This window comes from Periplaneta americana, chromosome 8, assembly GCF_040183065.1.
Source record: "Periplaneta americana isolate PAMFEO1 chromosome 8, P.americana_PAMFEO1_priV1, whole genome shotgun sequence".
Taxonomy (NCBI): domain Eukaryota; kingdom Metazoa; phylum Arthropoda; class Insecta; order Blattodea; family Blattidae; genus Periplaneta; species Periplaneta americana.
In genome coordinates this window covers 111,944,195-111,966,382 of record NC_091124.1, presented here as the reverse complement: position 1 = coordinate 111,966,382, position 22,188 = coordinate 111,944,195, and the positions used below count along the sequence as shown (strand labels likewise).

Here is a 22,188-nt window from a genome sequence, read left to right as displayed (position 1 = left end):
CACAGTGCAAAACAACAGCAGTAATTATAGGAACCATAGCATAGTAATTACCAAATATGAAGTTCAGCGTTTACGTTATAATACAAAAATTTTAAAGGCTGAATATGAAGCATTATATTGCTTCTAAAAATGTAAACCTTATTTTCTATCATCACAATTTATTGTTTCATATAACCCTGTAGATATAACATTTTCTTCATGCATGCTTCTGATACATGTTGTTATGCTGCCTCTCTCTCCTCTCTCCGCCCTCCCTCCATTCTCCGCCCTCCCTCCCCTCTCCGCCCCCCTCCCCACCCCCTCATCCACCCCCTCTCTTTTTTCATATTACTTTTCGAAATCCATAAGTAGAAATAATAAATTTATATTTTGTCCTAAAAGTATAAGCTCATTTCTTCGAAATTGTCTATTGAAATATGTGTACAGGTGAATTAATTATTTAAAATCTTTGCCCTGTGAAGTTAGAAGAGGAAAATATTCCGAAAAATTAGCTGTTTGAATTGTATAATTTTTTTCAGAGTGGGCTATGAAGCATGGACTGTGGGGGCATGCATTATTTTTGGCCTCAAAAATGGATCAAAGAACTTACGCTCATATAATGACGAGGTTTGCAAATGGTCTTGCCATGAATGACCCATTGCAGACTTTGTATCAGCTGATGTCAGGACGCCAACCAGCTGCTGTGACAGTATGTATTAAAGAACTTTGAATTTTTGCATTGCATCTGTATCATGTTAGGAGAAGTTGAGTTATGAATAGCAGGTTGTTACTGCCTGGCTGGAAAGTTGTTTAATTAACCCATTTTAATACAGAAAACATTTTTCTGTTTTTAAGTTTCACATCATTATATATCCACAAATATTTTCGATTTTTTTTAAATCATCATCAGATGGAGATACAAAACAGACCAATTGGACATAGGTGAAATACAAAAATATATAAATACTAGTGGCTTGTGCAGGAGATGCTGCAAAGTAAGTTCATTAGATATTCAAATAAAAATTTTTCAGACTTATTTTCAATGAAAAATACCAGACATTTTGGAAGTTATTTGCTTCCATAATAATACTTCCATAATAATTCCATAATGAAACATACTCCCTCTGAATGTTTTTTATGCCAAATACTTTTTCTTGAACCTATCCACCTTCAGTTTTAGAGTTTCAACGCGAAAATGCAAGTAACAATGTCAATGTGGGTTTTTCATGTGGGAGTAAAGCAATAGCTATTTCAGGTCATTGTGGATTGTAGATAAAAGTTAAAAGAAGTTAGGTTTGCTATGCTTTCGAACAATAGACACAGTATCTTGGTATAGCTACTGCATATAGAGCTTGAAATGTAGAGGGTGAAATCATTTTATCCTGCTAAGAGATCTTGCTGAAATGATTGGGAGACTACATAATTTTGTAGCCTCTTATTTTATCAGTAAGTAATATCTTTTGGTCTTTCCTTAGGAACTGTAATTTTTGCGCTCTCTCGAGCCAATACTGAAGAGAATGACTCTCATATAAATAAATATACACTACACTGCCATTAAGTATATGGAAAAGACCCAATCCCACTTGATTAATAACTATACAAATATTTGATTTTTAATAACAATATTATTATATTACGCAAGTTTTGTAGTTATATAAACATCATGGCATTAACTGTAATAATATTTTATTTCTAATCCTAATAATGTCATCAAACCACCTCAAGTTTTGTAGATTTTAATATCCGATACACAGCTGTACTCAGAAAATTACACACCGCAGAATCAGACCTGTAAATTATTATTTTTAGCAAGTCTTGAAATTTTTAATAACCAATTGAATTTGGACTTTAAATATGTCAGCAATCCTGCAGGTCATGGCCTTCGTGTAATAGTCTATTGTTTATTGTGTGTTTTGTTTTATTCTGAAATGCAATTAGTTCTCAAAACTGACGAAAGATGGATTTTGGAAAATAGGAAAATTATGTAGGAGAACTAACGTTTCACTGAAAGTTACTATTTTTCTGAAAAGCCTTGGATGCCAAGCTTCAAAATGATGGGTCACTCATTAAAATCCGTTTAGCCCTTTTCCCGTAATTTCCATTACAGTTCAAATTATATATATATATATATATATATATATATATATATATATAGATAGATAGATAGATACACATATTATTAATAAAGCTGTTTAAAACTAAGAGGATATAAAATTTGTTTCCAAATCATTTCTGTATAATAAAACATTTTATAAAATTTCAAGCTAAAAGTCATTCAAAGTGATCAACACACTATTTGCATCTCTTGAATGATTATTGATTACACTGAACGCACCTTTATTAGAACAATATGTACACCATTTCTTGCTAAAAAGTCCGTGATTATGATTACCTATCATTCCGTGCACATTTTACGCCTGATTTCTGCAGTGAATTTCAGATAAGAATGTTACCGAGGTAAACAGAAAAATGGAGTTCTACACCTCCAACAACATTGTACCACGTCATGCATATGATGAGGATGATGTATGCGTTAGGAACTAGTTCTCAATTTCTTATAAGATATTGGTCATTACTTACAATGTAGACGTCCACACCTATGGAGTAATGGTTAGCGCGTCTGGCCGCAAAACCAGGTGGCCCGGGTTCGATTCCCGGTCGGGGAAAGTTACCTGGTAGAGGTTTTTTCCGGGGTTTTCCCTCAACCCAATATGAGTAAATGCTGGGTAACTTTCGGTGCTGGGCACCGGACTTATTTCACCGGCATTATCACCTTCATCTCATTCAGACGCTAAATAACCAAAGATGTTGATAAAGCATCGTAAAATGAGCTAAAAAGAAAGCAATGTAGATAGGAATGAAGTATGGTAAAATTATAAATCTAGATTCGTAATACGTTCAGAATGCAGATACATGTTACCACAAATGCATTCTCATAAAACAAACATACTACTGTTTAAAGTAGGCTGACTTCCATTAGCCCATACTGTTGCATTCCATGCAACTAGGACTTGCATCACAAATTATGCCTTTATGCGGGAGAAAAGTTTGGGGCAGAAGAAGGTATCAGATAATAGACGACAGTCAAGAGCAGGTAATCATAGAGAGCAAGTAGAATGGGATGTGAACTAGCAGTGTACTGAGTGAGGGTCAGTACCTGAATGGTGTGAACGGTGAAGTGAATCCCAACAGCTTCAGGCAAGGGGAGCGCGGAACCGACACTAAGCAGTTTTGTGATTCTAATACTAGCCATGCTGTTGGTGATTGGAGGAGTTGTACTGAACCCAGGAACTATGAAGTGTGGAGTATGCAGGAACAATCTGAGGACTGGTCTTCTGATATGTGAAGAGACAATGCAAGGAAAACTATTCGAGCCTCCCTCTAAAAATTGACCTTTATCAATTTATTGTACAGGACAGCAAAAAAGCAGAAAAACTAAATTCCTATTATGCCATTGTTTTTGGAATGAGTGCAATAATACCTAACTTACAGTAGCTTCTGTTAAAAATACGGGTCAGTTTTCAATCAAGTCTAGGGACATAAGGAGACGGGTCTCTAAATTGAAAACTCATAAATCAGTAGGACCTGATGCTATTGCTGGAGATATGTTAAAATTGGGGTGGGAAGCTGTGATTCCCTATCTAGAGCATATATTTGAAATACCAATAAACAATGGTATTGTCCTGCGAGATTGGAAAGATGCAATAGTGGTGCCAATTTATAAGTCAGGGTCTCGCCCAGAGACAAAAAATTACAGAACAGTCAGCCTCACCTCTATGGTTTGCAAACAGATAGAACACTTAATTTGAGCGTTTCTAAGGCAGCATTGGAATGATTCAAATTGGTTACATAATTGTCAGCATGGGTTTCGGGGGGGGGGGGAGGGGGAGAGCTACTCACGTGAGAGTCAATTAGTAACTGTATGTCAGGATTTAGCAGACAGAAGAATTTAGCCAAGTAGATGCAGTGATTATTGCCTTTCACACGCATTCGATGTAGTCCCACATGACATATTGTTGATTAACTACAATCAACAGGGGTTGGTTTCAGAGTACTCCAGTGGATCAGGAAATTTTTAACTTGTTGCACTCAGAGAGTATGGGTGGGGGAGAAATTATCGACCCCAAAAAGTTACTTCCAGAGTCCCACAGGGAGTGTCTTGGGCCCCTTTCTATTCCCAACTTTTAAAATGATCTGCCAGTTAACATCTTGTCCAGGGTTCACTTATTCGCGGGTGATTGTATCATATATAGGGAAGTAAAAAGTTATAAATATACTACTCTTCTTCAGAATGACCTCAATAGAATAAACGATTGGGCAATGGCCAACAAAATGAAAATAGATTCTCTAAAGAGCAAAGCCATCAGTTTTGCAAGAAAAAGAAATAAAATAATCGCATCGTATACATTAAGGGGTGAAACAATTCCAGAAGTTAACAAAGGTAAATAGGACCTAGGAATAACTTTTAGCAGCAATCTCAGCTGGAGGGAACAGTTACTGACACAGCGGGGAAAGCATGGAGAGCGTTACACTTTGTGATGAGGGTACTAAGAAAAGACTAATAAATCCAAAGAGATTGTATATAAGTTACTAGTTCGTCCAGTAATGGAATATGGTGCTGCGTGTTGGGATCCTTACAGATTAGAACATATTAAGACATTGGAAAACATTAAAAAACGGGCTCTCAAGCGTTGTTGTAATAATTCAACATTAAAATGGGACATACTCACGGACAGGAGAACGTGAATTCGATTATGTGCAATGTTCAAAATATACAGAGATGAGGCTGCTTGGAGAGACATAAAAAGTAGATTGCAGCTGCCAAATTACTCTTCAAGAAACGACCACTCACATAAATTAAGGGAAAGAAGACAAAGGGTGGACACTGGAAAGTTTCTTTTCTCAATCATAATATCAGAGACTGGAATGCTTTACCTGCAGACTTACCGCACTAAAGGCTTTACCAATAACCAAACATGTATTTAAAAATAGGCTTAAGGACTTTAGTAATAGATGGTAGTATATTATGCACATTATTTAAGGTGTAATTGATGTTTTGTTATTTAAAGTGTTGTATTAGTGAAGAATTGTGTTGTGTCAATGAAGTTTTTTAGTTTATAGTGGTAGTACAAAGTATTTGAACAGTGAAATGTTTTTGAAGTGTTAGTGAAATGAGGATAGTGCCAGTGAAATATGTCTTAGTTCCAGCGCAGTGAGTGAGTTGACAGCGAAATGAGTGTAGTGGTGAAAGGTACTTGTGTATGTATGAACATATCATATGTACTCGTGGGTTTAAGTTCCAACTTAGGGTTAAGATACAAATTAGATTTACTTTAAATGTTATTATAAGTGATCGTGCTTCATTTAATTTAGGATGCTCCTTGTTAATATTATATTATTGTTATAATAATTTAATTATATTATTATTATTAGTATTAATTATTATTATTAGTATCATTAATTTATTATTAATTTTCTTTATTATTGATTGTCACTATTAAGTATAATTAGTTACCACTGCCACTGGATATTTACCCATTTGCAATGTGAATAAAACACTCACGTGCACACACACACACACACACACACACACCGCGCGTGATAATGCGGAGTGTTGTCTAGCTCTTTAATAACCTTACTCCTGTACGTGTCTAAGCATATGATATAAACATGTAATGAACATTAAACAATAGAAACACTTGCCACTGTGCACTGTGGAGATCAGCGTCTATGTTGATGCACAGCTGACTCTAAACAAGTCACAGCATGATTTTTCGGAATCACCACATGCAAGATGCAAGGCCGGAATTGTGTAGCCTACCATGTTTGCAATGATGCTGCGAGGATTGTGGTTCCTCAAGCTGCGAGTTTACGTGGAAGATCAGTTGCTGGGCGCAGGTTGTGTCCTGATTTTTCCTTCAAAATTTTCAGAAGTTTCTTCAGTAGAAACTCAAAACTGGGAGACAAATAGTCAGCAGGCTTGGAACTTACATATTCAATTTTTCTCAGCCCCAAATTCTCTTGAAAGGGCGCGTTTTCGCTTACCTCTTAATTGTTTCTCCTCCTATTTTCCCCATTAACATTGACAATGGTCGTTGTCGCCTGTTTGTTGCATTTAAGAGAGGAAGCTAATGACAGTATGTACGTGAACAGCCTGAAGACTGGTTCGAACCTCATAAATGGCACCAATAAGACATGATGAGGCAACTCTGCCAGGAGATAATGGGGTAGGGTGATCAGTTCCATTCCCTCTCTGTTGCATACATCACATATGATTTTTAAGTACACTAATGAGATGTGAGGTGAATGCAACAATTATTCTTCTTCTGATACAGGTCTTTACTTGAGGTGTACTGCTTGATAATAAGTCAGAAGTCAGACCTTGCACCTCGCAGCTATAGAAACTACTCACTATCTCGTGTGTAGTCCAGATTTGTACAAGGCAGGCCTTGCACCTTGCATGCGTTGGTTCAGAAAACCAAGGCTTTAGACGACAAATCTTGTTAAGTAAGACGACTGTGTAATACATTTCATAATAATATCAAGTGTTCATTTACCTCCACATTGTTGTGTGGAAAAATCGGACTAATCAATAGGTTACTATAAAATTGCATTTCTTTCTAGAACCTAATGTATCTCTTCATAGCACAGATCACACACATAGTAACTAATTTCCGTATTTACAGACTATACCAAATGCATGTGGAGAGTTTGCGTGCTGCACTAAGTTGATGAATCATGTTACATATGATGGAGTAATACATTTTTTATTTCTCCAGATCTGCGAAGTCTGGCACAGCCTCGGGATCAAAATCTTTTTGCTTCAAAGATAATAATGGAGAGCAAAAAGCTCACCCTTTCATAGTAAAAAAGAACTATCGATGTGGGAAAATATTTCATCTGGATCGCGACTTTTCAACGATCGCTGCAATAAAATGACAGTTTAAGAAACAATGAAACCAGGAAAAAATAACATTATTTATATGGAACTGTTTCTGGGACCAAAAAAAGTAGATGAAAAAGGCGGGAAAACGACGATAATGGGAATGATGAATCAAGGTTCCTCAGTACATCAATTATTCATGGTTTTCAAAAGGGCATATGACTCAGTTAAGAGAGAAGTTTTATATAATATTCTTATTGAATTTGGTATTCCCAAGTAGCTACTTGTAGTTCGATTAATTAAAATGTATCTCAGTGAAACATACAGCAGAGTCTGTATAGGCCAGTTTCTGATGCTTTTCCAATTCACTGCAGACTAAAGCAGGAGATGCACTATCACATTCACTTTTAAACTTTGCTCTAGAACATACCTGCACAAACAGCGCTCAACGAGCGTGCGCGCTCCTTCCGAGCGGGAGAGCTGTGTTTACCGCTTTCCGAATCGGAGAGGAAGATACGTCAGAATGACATAGACCTGCTATAGATAGAGGAAAGGGAAACGACCACTCAGCTATCTAGTGGAGTGCAGTGCATATTCTCAGTAACTGTTTCACGTTGCTTACCTACTGCTACAGTACGGTATGGAGGAATCTAAAAGACGGAAAAGTAGTGATCAGGCAAATTCTTTCAATGTTGCATGGGAAAATGCTTATTTTTTCATAGCTGCTGGAGTAAATACTCAGTGCTTTATCTGCCACAACATTTTGAAAGGTAGAAAGAAACATAACATAATGCGTCATTACGAGTCCAGACATAAAGATACAAAAGATATTAATCTTCAACAATTTTAATATCTCTCTTCAGGGAAGAGGCCAGCTCAGTGTTGATATGTTGAATAAATTACGGGATTTCAGTCGTAAACTTACACTTTTCGTAAGTCAGTTTCGGGAAGGTAATATGGCTTGCTTTCGAACGATAGAAACTGCTCGTGATGAAGCCATGTTAAACGATTATGTGCAAATAGTAACTGAAATTCAAAATGAATTTAATTCTAGGTTCCAAGACCTTGTCTTAAGGTCCACACCTGTGGAGTAACGGTTAGCGCGTCTAGCCGCGAAACCAGGTGGCCCAGGTTCGATTCCCGGGTCAAGTTACCTGGTTGAGGTTTTTCCGGGGTTTTCCCTCAACTCAGTATGAGCAAACGCTGAGTAACTTTCGGTGTTGGACCCCAGACTCATTTCACCGGCATTATCACCTTCTCATTCAGACGCTAAATAATATAAGCTGTTGATAAAGCTTCGTAAAATAACCTACTAAAAATCTTGCCTTAATTGGAAATAAGTTTAAAGTTATCATAATAAATTCTTCAACACCAGTTGAAACAATGCCATATAAGTTACAGGTGGGCCTGGTTGGCGCAGTTGGTATAGCGCTGGCCTTTTATGCCTGAGGTTGCGGGTTCGATTCCGGGCCAGGTCGATTGCATATAAGTGTGCTCATATAACCTCGGCTGTTGCGAGTGTCGTTAAATAAAACATAACATTTAACGATTTACAGCTCGGACTTATTGATATTCAATGTGGCCTAAGGGCAGAAGATCGTTTGAATAATACTACTAGCCTGGTTGAGTTTTACAAGACTAAACATTAGCAATAATATCCACGACTACACAGGCTGGCTGTGAAAATGATTGCTATGTTTGCCTCAACATTTATATTTGTGAGCAACTGTTTTCTATAATCAACTTTAATAAAGGCAGGCATCGAACATCTGTAACGATCATTACGATCAGTAGGCTACTGTTCCTTTCAGCTGCCAACAGCATAAAACTTCGTTTTCATGTACTGATAAATAAAAATATAACAAAATGATATTGTACATTTAAGTAGGTATAAAATTTCTATTATTTCTGTAAAATAAATATTTCTGTATTAATTAATAAGTCCAAGATAGTTTTGCAAACATTCATTCATTTCATAAACACTTGTACTAGTACTTCCCTTTTGTGTATATTTTGTACGAGATCATCCCTTCTTCCAGTCCACCCTATACTGAGCGCAGCTAATATCTGCATTCCGCTCATGAGCTGTGAGCCAGCTCGGAGAGCAGAAACCTTGTGCAGGCCTGCTCTAGAATATGCCATTAGGAAAGTACAGGAAAACAGAGAGGGTTTGGAATTGAATGGGCTACATCAGCTGCTTGTCTATGCAGATGACATGAATATGTTAGGAGAAAATTCACAAATTATTAGGGAAACACGGAAATCTTACTTGAAGCAAGTAAGGAGATAGTTTTGGAATTAACTCCGAAAAGACAAAGTATATGATTATGTCTCGTGACCAAAACATACTACGAAATGAAAATATAAAAATCTGAAATTTATCCTTTGAAAAGGTGGAAGAATTCGAATACCTTGAAACAACAGTAACAAATATAAATGACGAGAGAAAATTAAACGCAGAGTAAGTATGGAGGAAATGCCTCTATTATTCGGTTGAGAAGCTTTTGTGTCTAATCTGCTTTCAAAAAACTGAAGGTTAGAATTTATGAAACGGTTATATTACCGGTTGTTCTGTATGGTTGTGAAACTCGGACTCTCACTTTGAAAGAGGAACAGAGGTTAAGGGTGTTCGAGAATGAGGTGCTTAGGGAAATATTTGGGGCTAAGAATGTTGAAGTTATAGGAGAATGAAGAAAGTTACACAATGCAGAACTGCACACATTTTATTCTTCTCGTAACATAATTAGGAACATTAAATCCAGACATTTGAGATGGGCAAGGCATGTAGCATTTATGGGTGAATCCAGAAATGCATATAAAGTTTTAGTTGAGAGACCTGAGGGGAAAAAGATCTTTGGGGAGGCCGAGACATAGATGGGAGGATAATATAAAAATAGATTTGAGGGTGTTGGGATAAGATAGTAGAGTCTGGATTAATGTTGTTCAGGATAGGGACCGATGGCAGGCTTATGTGAGGGCAGCAATGAACCTCCGAGTTCTTTAAAAGCCATTTGTAAGTAAGTAAGAACTGCTAGATGTAGTTTACGGGGATTTTTCTTTTGTTGGCTTGACTTTGCTTCTTTAATTGACCCATTGTGTGCCCTATGTATGTGATAATGTCCAAGTCTGACAGATGGCCTGAGGGGCATTCGTGAATCCGATGCTGACATGTGTACATACCATCCTGCTTCAAGCCTTACAGAGCAGGTCCCATCCTCAGAAGAGTATCTGATAAACTCCAGCACCTGAAGTCACAGGTCTTTTCTATATCAGGATCAGAAACCCACACTACCCCAAGATTTCTTCTCTGCCGATTTTTTAATTATTGCAGATGATAGATGAAATTAAGGGAAGGTGGAGAATCTTGGTATAATGAAAGATGAAAACAGAAGTCCCTTAGAAAAACTGACTGCAGCATCTGCTTTGTCGACCAAAAATTCCATCACAACCTGTCCAGGAACCAGACTCAAGTTGCCTGGGTAGACTGCCAGCATTGGCATTTGAGCCACTTTCTTTTGTTGACATAGTTGTTTAATTGTAAATCAGTGTTGTCAGATATCATAGAGCAGGCCTGCACAAGGTTTGCGCTCTCCGAGCCGGCTCACAGCTCATGAGCAGAATGCAGGTATTAGCTGTGCTCTGTATAAGGGTGGACTGGAAGAAGGGGTGATCTCGTACAAAATGTACACAAGGTCTTCATGAAATGAATTCCCGTTCAGTGTTTACAAAACTATCTTGCACTATTATTAATTAATAAAGAAATATTTATTTTACAGAAATAATAGAAATTCTGTAGCTACTTAAATGTACAATATCATTTTGTTATATTTTTATTCATCAGTACATGAAAATGAGGTTTTATGCTGTTGGCAGCTGAAAGGAACAGTAGCCTACTGATCGTAATGAAACATCAGTTATAGATGTTCGATGTCTGCCTTTATTAAAGTTGATTATAGAAAACAGTTGCTCACAAATATAAATGTTGAGCCAAACATAGCAATAATTTTCACAGCCAGCCTGTGTAGTCGTGGATATTATTGCTAATGTTTAGTCTTGTAAAACTCAACCAGGCTAGTAGTATTATTCAAACGATCTTTAGCCCTTAGGTAACATTGAATATCAATAAGTCCGAGCTGTAAATCGTTAAATGTTAAATGTTATGTTCCGTCTTTTAGATTCCTCCATACTGTACTGTAGCAGTAGATACGGAACGTGAAACAGTTACTGAGAATAGGCCTATACACTGCACTCCACTAGATAACTGAGTGGTTGTTTCCCCTCTACTCTACCTATAGCAAGTCTATGTCATTTTGACTTATCTTCCTCTCCGTTTCGGCGAGCTGTAAACACCGCTCTCCCGCTCAGAAGGAGCGCGCGCGCTTGTTGAGCGCTGTTTGTGCAGGCCTGTCATAGAGTGTCAGTGAACTGTCTTTCTTCATCTGTTAAGGGCCAGAATGCCGGCAGTGTAGTGCAGGACTCCTGCTCCAAGGTTGTACTTGGATGTGGGTTCAAATCTCTCTTAGGCTGATTATCTGGTTCACTTTTTTGCGAGGTATTACTCAACTATAAGACAAATGTTAGATACAGTGAAACTTCAATACATTGTTTTCTAAGAGAATGGGGATAAAACCAATAAAAACAGGAAATTCAGAATACTAGGAAACCAAGAAAAATAACATTATTTACACAAGTAATAGGTGCCACAGCATTATGAATGCATTTTACAGTTCCCTACAGAATTTAAGGAAGAAATATGTATATAGTTGTTGCATTTAATTTTTAACAATTATCTTAAATACTAAAATTGTAATGGACATGCCTCATAATGTCTTATTCTTGTTTACATTTTAAGTTACTCTGTATGCCATCTTTGCTTATATATACAGAAGTGTTAATAATCTTCACTCACACTATTCATGGCTGACTTCTTCATATAGGGTAAACATTGGTAATTTCGTGGCAGTGGTTATTTCGTGATACTTTTTCTTTGCTCTTTCGTGAACTAACCAATGGTGTTACGAGATTCAAATTTCTGCCAAGGGATTGCATATGTTGTCCAGTTTCCAGAAATATACAGCTACGCTTTTTGTGACTATTGTAGCTGCTTCAGTGAGCTTTTATGTTTGGAGAGAGCAAGTTAGCGTCGACTTCTCAGGCGTACAAATTTTGTGGATGTTTGTAATTACATTACAGGCTTATTACTAAAGGTAAGCATATGATATTTGGTACAAAGATTTATTACATCTTCATGAAATTTTAGGAAATGTTTTTGGAATTTTAGATACAGCTGTAGTCGCCATATAGGCTTAGCTTTACTGATAGAAATCTTAGCTGTTTGAGGCGAAATTTTGTTGAGCATTAAGCATTACATTTTATACTATTTTAAAAATTGTATTACAATGCGAATTTTAGAAATCTGAAGATAAGATGTGATAACAAAAAAGAAAAGGGGGACGCAATGGGTTCAATGTAGCTTCTGTTTGATTTGTTATCATGATAAGTGCTAGATGACTTATTTGCAAGAATTGTGACAGAAGATGAAACATGGCTCCACCATTTTGGACCGGAGACAGAGGCAGACAATGGAGTAGCATCATGCAAATTCACCAAAGAAATAGAAATTCAAAAGTGCACCTTCGGCAGGAAAAGTTATGGTTACTGTGTTTTTCGATTCAGAAGGACTCTTGCTTGTGGATATCGTGCCACACGGAACCACCATTAATTCTGACGCGTATGTTGCAATTCTCAAGAAACTTCAAGCTCGACTGAGTCGTGCTCGACTGAGTCGTGTTCGACGACATCGGAAGAAGCAGGATATTTTGCTATTGCACGACAACGCACAGCCATATGTCAGTCACAAGACCACAGACCAGATCAGAAAATTCGGATAGACAATACTGAAACATCCGCCTTACAGTCCTGAACTGGCACCGTGCGATTGCCATCTCTTTGGTAAACTGAAGGATCCCTTCGCGGAATGAGGTTAGAAGAAGACTCCCTTGTGCGCGCTGCCAAAGATTGGCTCAGACGTGTTGGTCCAGACTTTTACCGTGCTGGTCTACAGGCCCTCTTCCCTCGGTTATGTAAGGCAGTTCAAAGGGACGGGGATTATGTGAAAAAGTGGCATCTTGTTCCTAAAGGATGCATCTACATTCAGTGAAAATAACAAAGCTGTAGGTTAAAAATATAATTTTTAAGCAAATGTTATGCATTACTTTTGGAGTTACCCTAGTAATATAGGCTATAGTAAAGTCCGTAATAAAAGTGTTCACCCTTTCAGTGCAAAGAAGATCCCTTTTCAATTTCAATTTTTACTTCGATTTCATTCTTATTATGTGTTGATATGTATTTCAATGTTTTCTTGTTATGAATATTAGACGGAATTACTATATTTGAAGTCTTGTAACAATAAATGAGAATTTCGTTTGATTTTAATGAATTTTTCCACAATTCTTCTACCTCTCACGAAATTATCAATGTAATATCACGAAATTACCAAGGTTATCACAAAATAACCAACCTTTTAGCTTAAGGGAATGAACAAGTGAAATATTCAAATTATGCATTTGTGATGCTAATGGACTGAAATTTTTACCACAGAGTGCTGATATGTATTTAAAACATCCCTATAAATTTCATCAATGTATCTTAATTAGTTTTGAAGAAATTAATTATTTACCAATTAATACTAATTAATATTTAAAAAATGCTGCATGATGAACGCTTAACATTATGAATTTAAAAAAAATATAGAACAGTTCCTCTAACAATAATAAAACATCTATCACATGATTTTTAGTTAGCACTTCTTAGTTACTGAGAAAAAAATTCAAAACTGGGTGAGTGCCAATTTAAAGAAAAAAATTAATTTCATGCATCTTAATCAATTTATATCTTGGCAAATAATAAATATTTTAAAAATCCATGTGACAGTCTTTTTCCTTTAGGTAATGTGGGCTTGTGGTAAAAATTTCATCACTGTTGGTTAAGAAATGCATCATATGGAACAATTTGAACATGTTAAAATGTAATAAAATTTAAAAGGGAGAAAATCAAGTTTTAAAGTACAACACTATGTTTGAGTACTTACACATTATGGAAATTGCTTAAAACCCTCCTGCCTGATATGTTGACCCCTCCTGCTGCTTTTTCCTACTTTCAGTGACACTTTTTGACAAACGTAGCTTCTTCCTGCTTGTTTTGAAGTTCTCACTGGTTGAAGTAGCCACTTGCTGCAGTCGACACTTGTCTCTCCTATTGCCAATTTTGTATGCTGCAGGAGATAATTTCACTGTTGACACTAAATCTCTCATGGAAATGTTTGCTGTACAACCCATGTTAAATTCAGTCACAGCAGAAGTAACAGCCACTTCAAGTTTTTTTTTTGATACAAAAATTTCTTTTGGGCACTTCCGCCATATCACACTATGAACACTTTCATTCACATTTTGAGTTTTTCCTGCAGTGCACTTGCTAAGAAGTTCATCACTAGCTAGTCTACAGTACACTGGCATGATTTTAGCCACAACATCAGGTCGCAACACTGTCTTCATGGTTTTCAAGTCATGCTTCGGAACAGCTTCTTGCTTCGCAATGGCCCGGTTGAAGAAGCACCATGACTTTTCACCACTAGGGCATCTTGAATGCAGGGGCTTGTCATCCGTGGACATTGCATGGTCAAGTGTTGCATAGATGGCTTTCTTCATCTTGTTTACATCGGGGATATTATCAATAATGGCCTTTCTGTAGTAATTTTGCAGTCGAGGTATCATTTCTGCAGTCAGACTTCCCTTTTTTTTTGCCTCCGATTGAGGAATCTGTCCCTCTCCATTCCCTAACAATATTCTGTAGACCTTTACCTACTCTCTTAGCAACGTGGTTCACACATTCTTCTTTTCTAATGTCAATGCCTTCACCATAAACTTGAAGCTGCTGAAGGTGATGGTGTGTTTTTGCATCCCCGTCAGACAATAAGGTTGTGTACCTCATATTACACAACCTAATGGACCGGGTCCAGAGAATTTCTGCAGCTTTCATCTCCATGGCATTTGAAGATCCATCAAAATTTTTCTCACAAACACCAGCATCTTTGTGACTTTGATACCACTGTTTATATTCGTCACTTGCAACATCCATTTTTTTTCTGTCTTTTCACAAGTACTGCAATATTTTGACATTATTTCAAAATCTAACACTAGCCCTGTTAAAATATCTATGACTAAACCTAAACCATACTTTGATGTATGTCCACGCTTCATCCATGTGCCATCGTATGACACACCAATATTTATAACATCACTATCACTAATAGAACTGTCCACTTCCATGTGAGCTCGTCTAACTGCAGAGTGAGCATTTCTCAACACATGTTGTCTAACAAGTTTGTTTTCTTCCGTCAGTTTTATCAGGTGAGAGTTGAAGGATGGTGAGCTCAAACCTGCCATACCCATAGCCATACAATGTTGTTCCATAGCAGAGTGTCCTTTTCCCATGGTAACAAAGGCGTTGACCATTCTCCTATTTACATCGAAGGGAGGTCGAGTTGACTCAGTGTTACCTACCTTAGGGCTTGTATACATTTCATTCAACACTGTGTTGCAATTATAACACTTCACTATCACTTTAAATGCAAAGCCTGATGGTTCAGTAAGCTCAGCTTTTGCACTATCCATTCCACATTCACCACATTTTACTCCTTTATACAGTTCACTCCACAAACTTACATGCACTAATGTGTAGTCTTCACTACACTGGGGGGCACTTATATTTGAATTCTCCTGCAAGTTGCCATATTTTATCAACTTTATCTCACTAGCACTTTGTTTATTATTTGTTTCTTTTGACACTTGATCTTCATTATCACCAACTAGGCCTAACACATTTTCTTGTTGCACACATTCCACAATAGTTTTGGCATTCTTCCACCTTATATTTGCTAAATTTTTAGCCCTATTAGCATATTTTGATCGTTTCTTGCCCTTATTATGAATGTCACTTAGTCTATTCATGTTTAGAAAACTAAAACTATGCCTAAAATGCTAAATGTTGAGTTATACACGTGGTCTTGAATGTTATTGTGACGATTCCTAACCAAATGCACTTATACTAACTTATTCACACTAATATATACAACTAATTGAATACAAAATTAGTGTAAAACTTTAATAACATCCTAAATAACACGAAATCAGCAAAACAAGTATGAATATTCACGTACAAACGCACAAACTCGAGAAGAAACGGTCCACAAACAATATTTTGCCGTTCAGTTTCAAAACGAAGTATTTGCAGGGCTGACAGGCAAGCTGATAGTATATTCAGGAGTGACAACAAACTTAATTTCACTAGATACACACCAGAAAAAAAACTAGCCCGCTTTATTCAAATTACAAAGCTCAACATAAACTTTAGAGCTGACAGCTCGTTTAAAGGGCAACGAAGCACGTGCAAGCAGACATTTAAACGTCATGTGACACGGTTTGAAGGGCTCCCAAATAAAAAATGAGGCCATATTATGAAAGTAGAAGGTTTAAATAAAATTATGAACATAAAAACAAAAATTTGTATTTTTTTCCATTTTTCCACATTTTTCACTTGTTCGTTCCCTTAAGTTGTAAAAGTGGTTTTTGGCACTTGTTCAAGAACGTGTTCAATCTTTTATGTCTCCAGATTTGTACAGCAAATTTTCGTCTTTTAGATGAAAAAATCGGAATAAGGATATATTTACACATTTGCATTTTAAATTAATTTTCATGAAATTATCACGAAATTACCAATGTTTACCCTATGCCCACAAATTTTTCAGAGAGGAGGATACCTCTAGAGTTCTTGAGATTACCTGTAACAATTACATAACAGTCATCTTGAATTTGTTCAGACATGGGTTCAATTGCAATGCTGTGCCTAAGTGAGCTGGTATTGGGAAGATCCAAGTCTCCAATTAAGTCATTTAACTCAGATTGTCTCTGGTACCAAATCTTGACCATTTCTTGAACATGAACTTGATCCAGCTTCAGGTGAAATTTCTCGAGATTCTGGTTCATATTCTTGTGTGGTTCTGGCACATGCATTGATTCATCATGTGGTAGGTACAAGTATCTGTGCAGGTCCGGATAAAGTATTTTGTGTTTTAATTTTGTGGAGAAACCAATGATTTTCATTAAACAAAAGTACCAGTCAGTCACATGATCGCGAGGTTCACCACATGCCATGGGTAAAGCAAAAGGCATTGTTTTATGTGTACCTTTGAACCAGCCAGTCAGTGTTCTAGAAAATAAACTGCAACATTGTTTTGGGAACCCCACTTTATCTTGATCACCAACCTTACATTGGAAGTAAAGATGGTATGCTTGTCTTACTGTATGTGATAGAGACTTTCTTTGTACTTTTAAAGTCACATCTCCACAGATAGCCATTTGGAATCATTTTGTGATAAAATAGGAAAAGACTTTCAAATTAATTTATTCCTCATTGCACTACCATTAGGTGAAGCAATAAATCTCATCTGTGTCCATATTTAAAAATATTGTTTAAATACGAAAATAGCTTATTAGGAAACGTAAAATAGAAATATACTCTTCTAATGATGTTTTATAATAAGAAGTATGTAGTACATTTATCTAAACATTTTACTTTAAATGTACTGTAACTTAGGGTTGCTGTATTATGATAAGCAAAAAAGAGGAGAAATTGAGATGGTGTCGGGTGGAGTTCCCGGGTAGCTCAGTTGGCAGAGCGCTGGTACATTCAACCAGAGGTCCCGGGATCGATACCCGGCCCCGGAACAATTTTTCCCTTGAAATTATTCAAATCTGCTTTACAGGGAGCTTTACCTGAAAGACTAGATTTGCATGATATATACACCACTGTGTACGTTAACAGAAAACCACAATTCCAAGTCACACAGAGTTTGTGTGCACTCGATGTGGGTCTCTGGCGTTTCATCAGCCCACGCGAGTTGTGTGGATATAAAGGGAAAAATTGAGATGGTGTCGGGTGGAGTTCCCGGGTAGCTCAGTTGGCAGAGCACTGGTACGTTCAACCAGAGGTCCCGGGATCGATACCCGGCGCCAGAACAATTTTTCCTTTGAAATTATTCAAATCTGCTTTACAGGGAGCTTTACCTGAAAGACTAGATTTGCATAAGAATATAATTAACAAACGATAAATAACAATACAACAATGAATTGATGGATTAGATACATGATACATGAATTAATGAAGTTAAATAGACAAAATAATATGATAAGATAATCTGAAGGAATATGGCACATAATATCCAGCAACTTCACTACAATATAATGCTGAAAGCCCCATTAGTCTCTCGAAATTATAACTTAGGTTTGAGTAATAAGCTCCATAATCATTAACATCATAACTTACAAGAAAATATTCTGTAATAGAGCGGCCACACATGCTCAGTCAACATGAAACAAATGTACTTAAGATGTAACTACTATGTCCATGTACAATAAAATCTTTGTATTATTAACCAATTATTTCAGAGAGAGAGAGAGAGAGAGAGAGAAATGAAGGGACGACGACAATAAGTCAGAAATCGTGTACGAAAGATTGATCAATTTGGAAATTCAAAATTACTCCCAGCAATAGACTGGCCAATTTGACTTCTTCCGCTTTACATATTTCGTCATGATATTCAGATCGCTCTCGCTCATTACCACTATTCTCAAAATTACTATTAAATCTCAATACAACATAAATTATACACATGGTTTCCGCATAATCTATACACACGCGAACCAATATATAATCGCCCGCAAATTCACTTCGCATAAACTCCACAAAACTATCGCAACAAGAAGTAATATGTTATGCAGCAATCAATGAATTTAAAGTCACATACTCTCTCAACATTAAGAAGAATATAAAACAACAATCTTTTCAGTATGCTAACAATTTGCTGGTTTAATAATCTTTCCCAAACAACGTTACCTCAATGCAGCTAAATTCGTACATGAAATATATGAATGATACTGATACAAATCAGCCAGATTCCTGAGTCAACCTCACTACACGACGATAAAATAGCTGAGTCAAGCACATTCTACAAGACGAGTTCCTAACTCAACCTTTCCACATAACGAGTTCCCGAGTGGAAGTTCCGTATTTTGATAGTCAGCACGAAAGCTCGCCTTCCCTCTCTCTCAAATACGTTAAATCCTAACTGGTCAATAGGGATTTAAGTCGGAAAAACTAAAGGAAAAGATGGCGCTGTCAGTAGTATGGCAGGAATGCGGATGCTGTCGGTGGTGTACAGGGAAGTAGATCCGTTGAGACGTCGAGCTCGGCTCAATGTACAGTACTGATATATGTATAGTATGTAGACTATTGAAGCTGAGAAATATGGCTAGTAGTAATTTTCTTAACCTTAAATAACAAAATAATAATACAAACAAGTGAATTGGTTATAATTTAATCTTTATAACTGTGAGTCTGCTTTTCCACAAGAAAACTTCTACGCAGTATCCGAATCTGGGAACGTCATCTTCAGTAGGTCAGATGTGCACGTCATCACCTTGTAATTATTCTGGTGTTTAACAGTATGGAAAGCGAAAGTTCCTTCTGCTGTGGTTACTTCATCTTCCAATTTGATGCCAGGTTTTACAAAGAAGTCAGTTAATTTTGTAGAAGAACTTTCTCCTCGAACTGCTCTTTTGTGTTTTTCGCAATCCAGATTTGCTTGCAAATTAAGTACTCCTTTATTCGTCACTGAAAGAAATATACCGGTTTTACATACCATTCATTCATCCATCCTCGAAATCATCTCTACCTCTTCGAAAACAAGGATATTTCTTCTGTAACTTGGGAGAAAATTTACACTTTCTTTTTGGCATTTCTTCTCGTACAAACTACAAGCACAACAAAAATCCGTTATGAAAGTTGGCAGCCAGCAAGCAATAGTAACTGGAAGACGACATATAGCATTGCCACCTAGTGGCAACAGTTTTAAACACAAGATGCAAGCTTCCAAAAATTACAAAAATAGAACATTGATAATACTGTGATCAAAGAGTATGGAAAGAGAAGTTCACGAGAGCATTTAAAGTGGGGTGGACTAAAGTGTTACTTAACTGTAACGATTAGAAAGTTCCAAGTTACAACAAAGTAACTGTTACAAATATTGAAGACATTTTCCTTCATTAGTAACGTCGTATTTTAAACTTAACCTAAAAACCTGCATGAACGAAACATTTAACCCTAAAAAAAGAGGACATGTCCGGGAAAACCCGGATGTATGGCAACTCTACCATAACTCAAGTTAAAATATATATCTTATATTGATTCAAATATATTTTAAATATAAAGATAAAACATTCTCTCCCTCAGTGAGAATATGAGAATTTTATCATCACATCTGTACTCAGCACTGCTGAATTTATAAAAATTAACAAATATTTCAGTGGGGAGAAAATTGATGCTGACTCAGTGTAATCGATAATAAGAAGAAATCACAAATTTTTCAGAAAAATTCTTGTCAAAATGCATTCTTACGCTTAGATTTCATGCATAAGTTGTATCTAATGTGAGTGAAATTCTCCAGTTTTCATTCCTATTGAAAATGTTAAGAGATATTGCAATCTGTGCTGACCACCAGTGACTTTATGGTTTGGCTCCAATGGTATTGATAGTTCCAGATGTATTTACCAGTACATGTTGCGTGCACTCTTCTCAATGACTTTATTTCAGTAATGGACTAGTTTGTTCAATTGATGACTTGGAATGATGGGACAGGGTTATTACTGCACAAGATTGAATTCACATGTTTGGAGGTCTCGTAATTATAGACATAACTGCTCCATAGTTAATAAATGACGCGAGTTTGGCAACAGGATGTGAATAATGCCAATTTATTTACCTGTGTAATATTTGCAAAACCCAGTTCCTTAAAATCACACACAATTCCATCATACCCTGTACTGCTCAAAATTTTAAGTGTATGACATTTTGATTTATTTTGTGACTTTTTCGTAGGATTTAAATTAGTGTAGAATACAAATAATAAGAGACAGATTAAATTAGCTTTGAATATTTCGGCCTCAGGAGGCTCACTTAGGGACGAAGTTGATTAAGTGGCCCTGAAATCTCAGTCATTTTCAGAAACTTACTATCCCATGTTTTGTGCCTCGACTTTATAATACTGAATTATTGATGTCTTCTGAGGCTTAATTGATCATATTAATTGATTACATGCTAGATGGTCATTTTTTCTATTCTCCGTTCACTCATAGAATGGGTTCCAATGTAACAAAACAAATTGTATCCATCTGCCAAAAACCAGATCTGTACACACCAGACCAAAAATAAGTAATAATGATATACTGATTAACACATTATTATGATTCTATTCTGTGAGTAGAATGTCTTGTTAATGTTAATATTTACATTTGAACTCAAAGAGTGGACAGACTTCAGCCCACAAAGCTTGCATTTGAGGTTTCCATCATAGGAATTCCAATCTGTGCACGTATTTTCTAAGGTTATAGTGCACCCTCAGTGACCATTTTGAGAGTCTGATCTGTTTCATGTTAAAGTAGCTTAAGGGCAGACTGATGTGAAATTTCAATTTTCTAAACTATTCAATTTAGAGCTCTAAAATTTTGCACAGTTGCCCTGCTGCATAAAAATAGTCTCTATAAAGTTTCATCTCATTTGGTGCATAAATGTATGAATTATTAACAATTTTGTAGTTTTAAATTGTGTGAATTTAGGTTTTCAAAACTTGCTACTCCTCCCACAAATTCAAATATTTTGACTTGAAATTTTATCTACATACTTATCAGGCCCTCAGAAACAAAACGTACTATACAGTTTTTCTTTTTATTTTACTAAAAAAAATAATTAAAAATATTTTATGCACTAAAGTGTAAAAACAGAAAAAAAATTAAACTCCAGCAAACAGAAAAATTAATATTAAAAAAATGAGTGTTAGGTATAATCCTGCAGTAAGTTTTGTTAAGAAGACATTCAAAAACCTCTACAAAAAAATCATACATGTAGTACAAAATTTGTAGAGAGAGTAGCATTTTTAGCAATGCAAAATTTGCAGAAAATGAAAGTGGAGAAAATTGACTTCAAAGTTTGGGATGATAATAATGAACCAGATCTCTGTCTTCTTTATTTTCTAGGCCTTTTGAAATATATAGGCCTAGCTTATTATATGCAGAACTTACCCTTATATACACTACTATGCTGTGCACACCAACCTGCACTAGTAAATAAAAATGACAACTGAAGGAAAGTAGTCTTTGAAGTGACGTCTGGATAAAAACAAAAAATCAATTTTTTTGATCAAAAATGACAAAATT

The 22,188-nt window shown here is 36.3% G+C and overlaps 1 protein-coding gene across 7 annotated transcripts in view; it reads left to right on the top strand.

Annotated features, from left to right (window-relative positions):
* LOC138704946 (protein transport protein Sec16A-like) overlaps positions 1-22,188 on the top strand; it is a 572,743-nt gene that overhangs the window by 212,268 nt on the left and 338,287 nt on the right. For all 7 annotated transcript variants that reach the window (XR_011333490.1, XR_011333489.1, XM_069833405.1 and 4 more), the window contains one exon: positions 519-688. Coding sequence is in view for 5 of the 7 variants with exons in the window: in XM_069833405.1 (XP_069689506.1) it covers positions 519-688 (170 nt within the window). In the remaining 2 variants the exon portion in view is untranslated. The remainder of the gene's footprint in view (positions 1-518; positions 689-22,188) is intronic.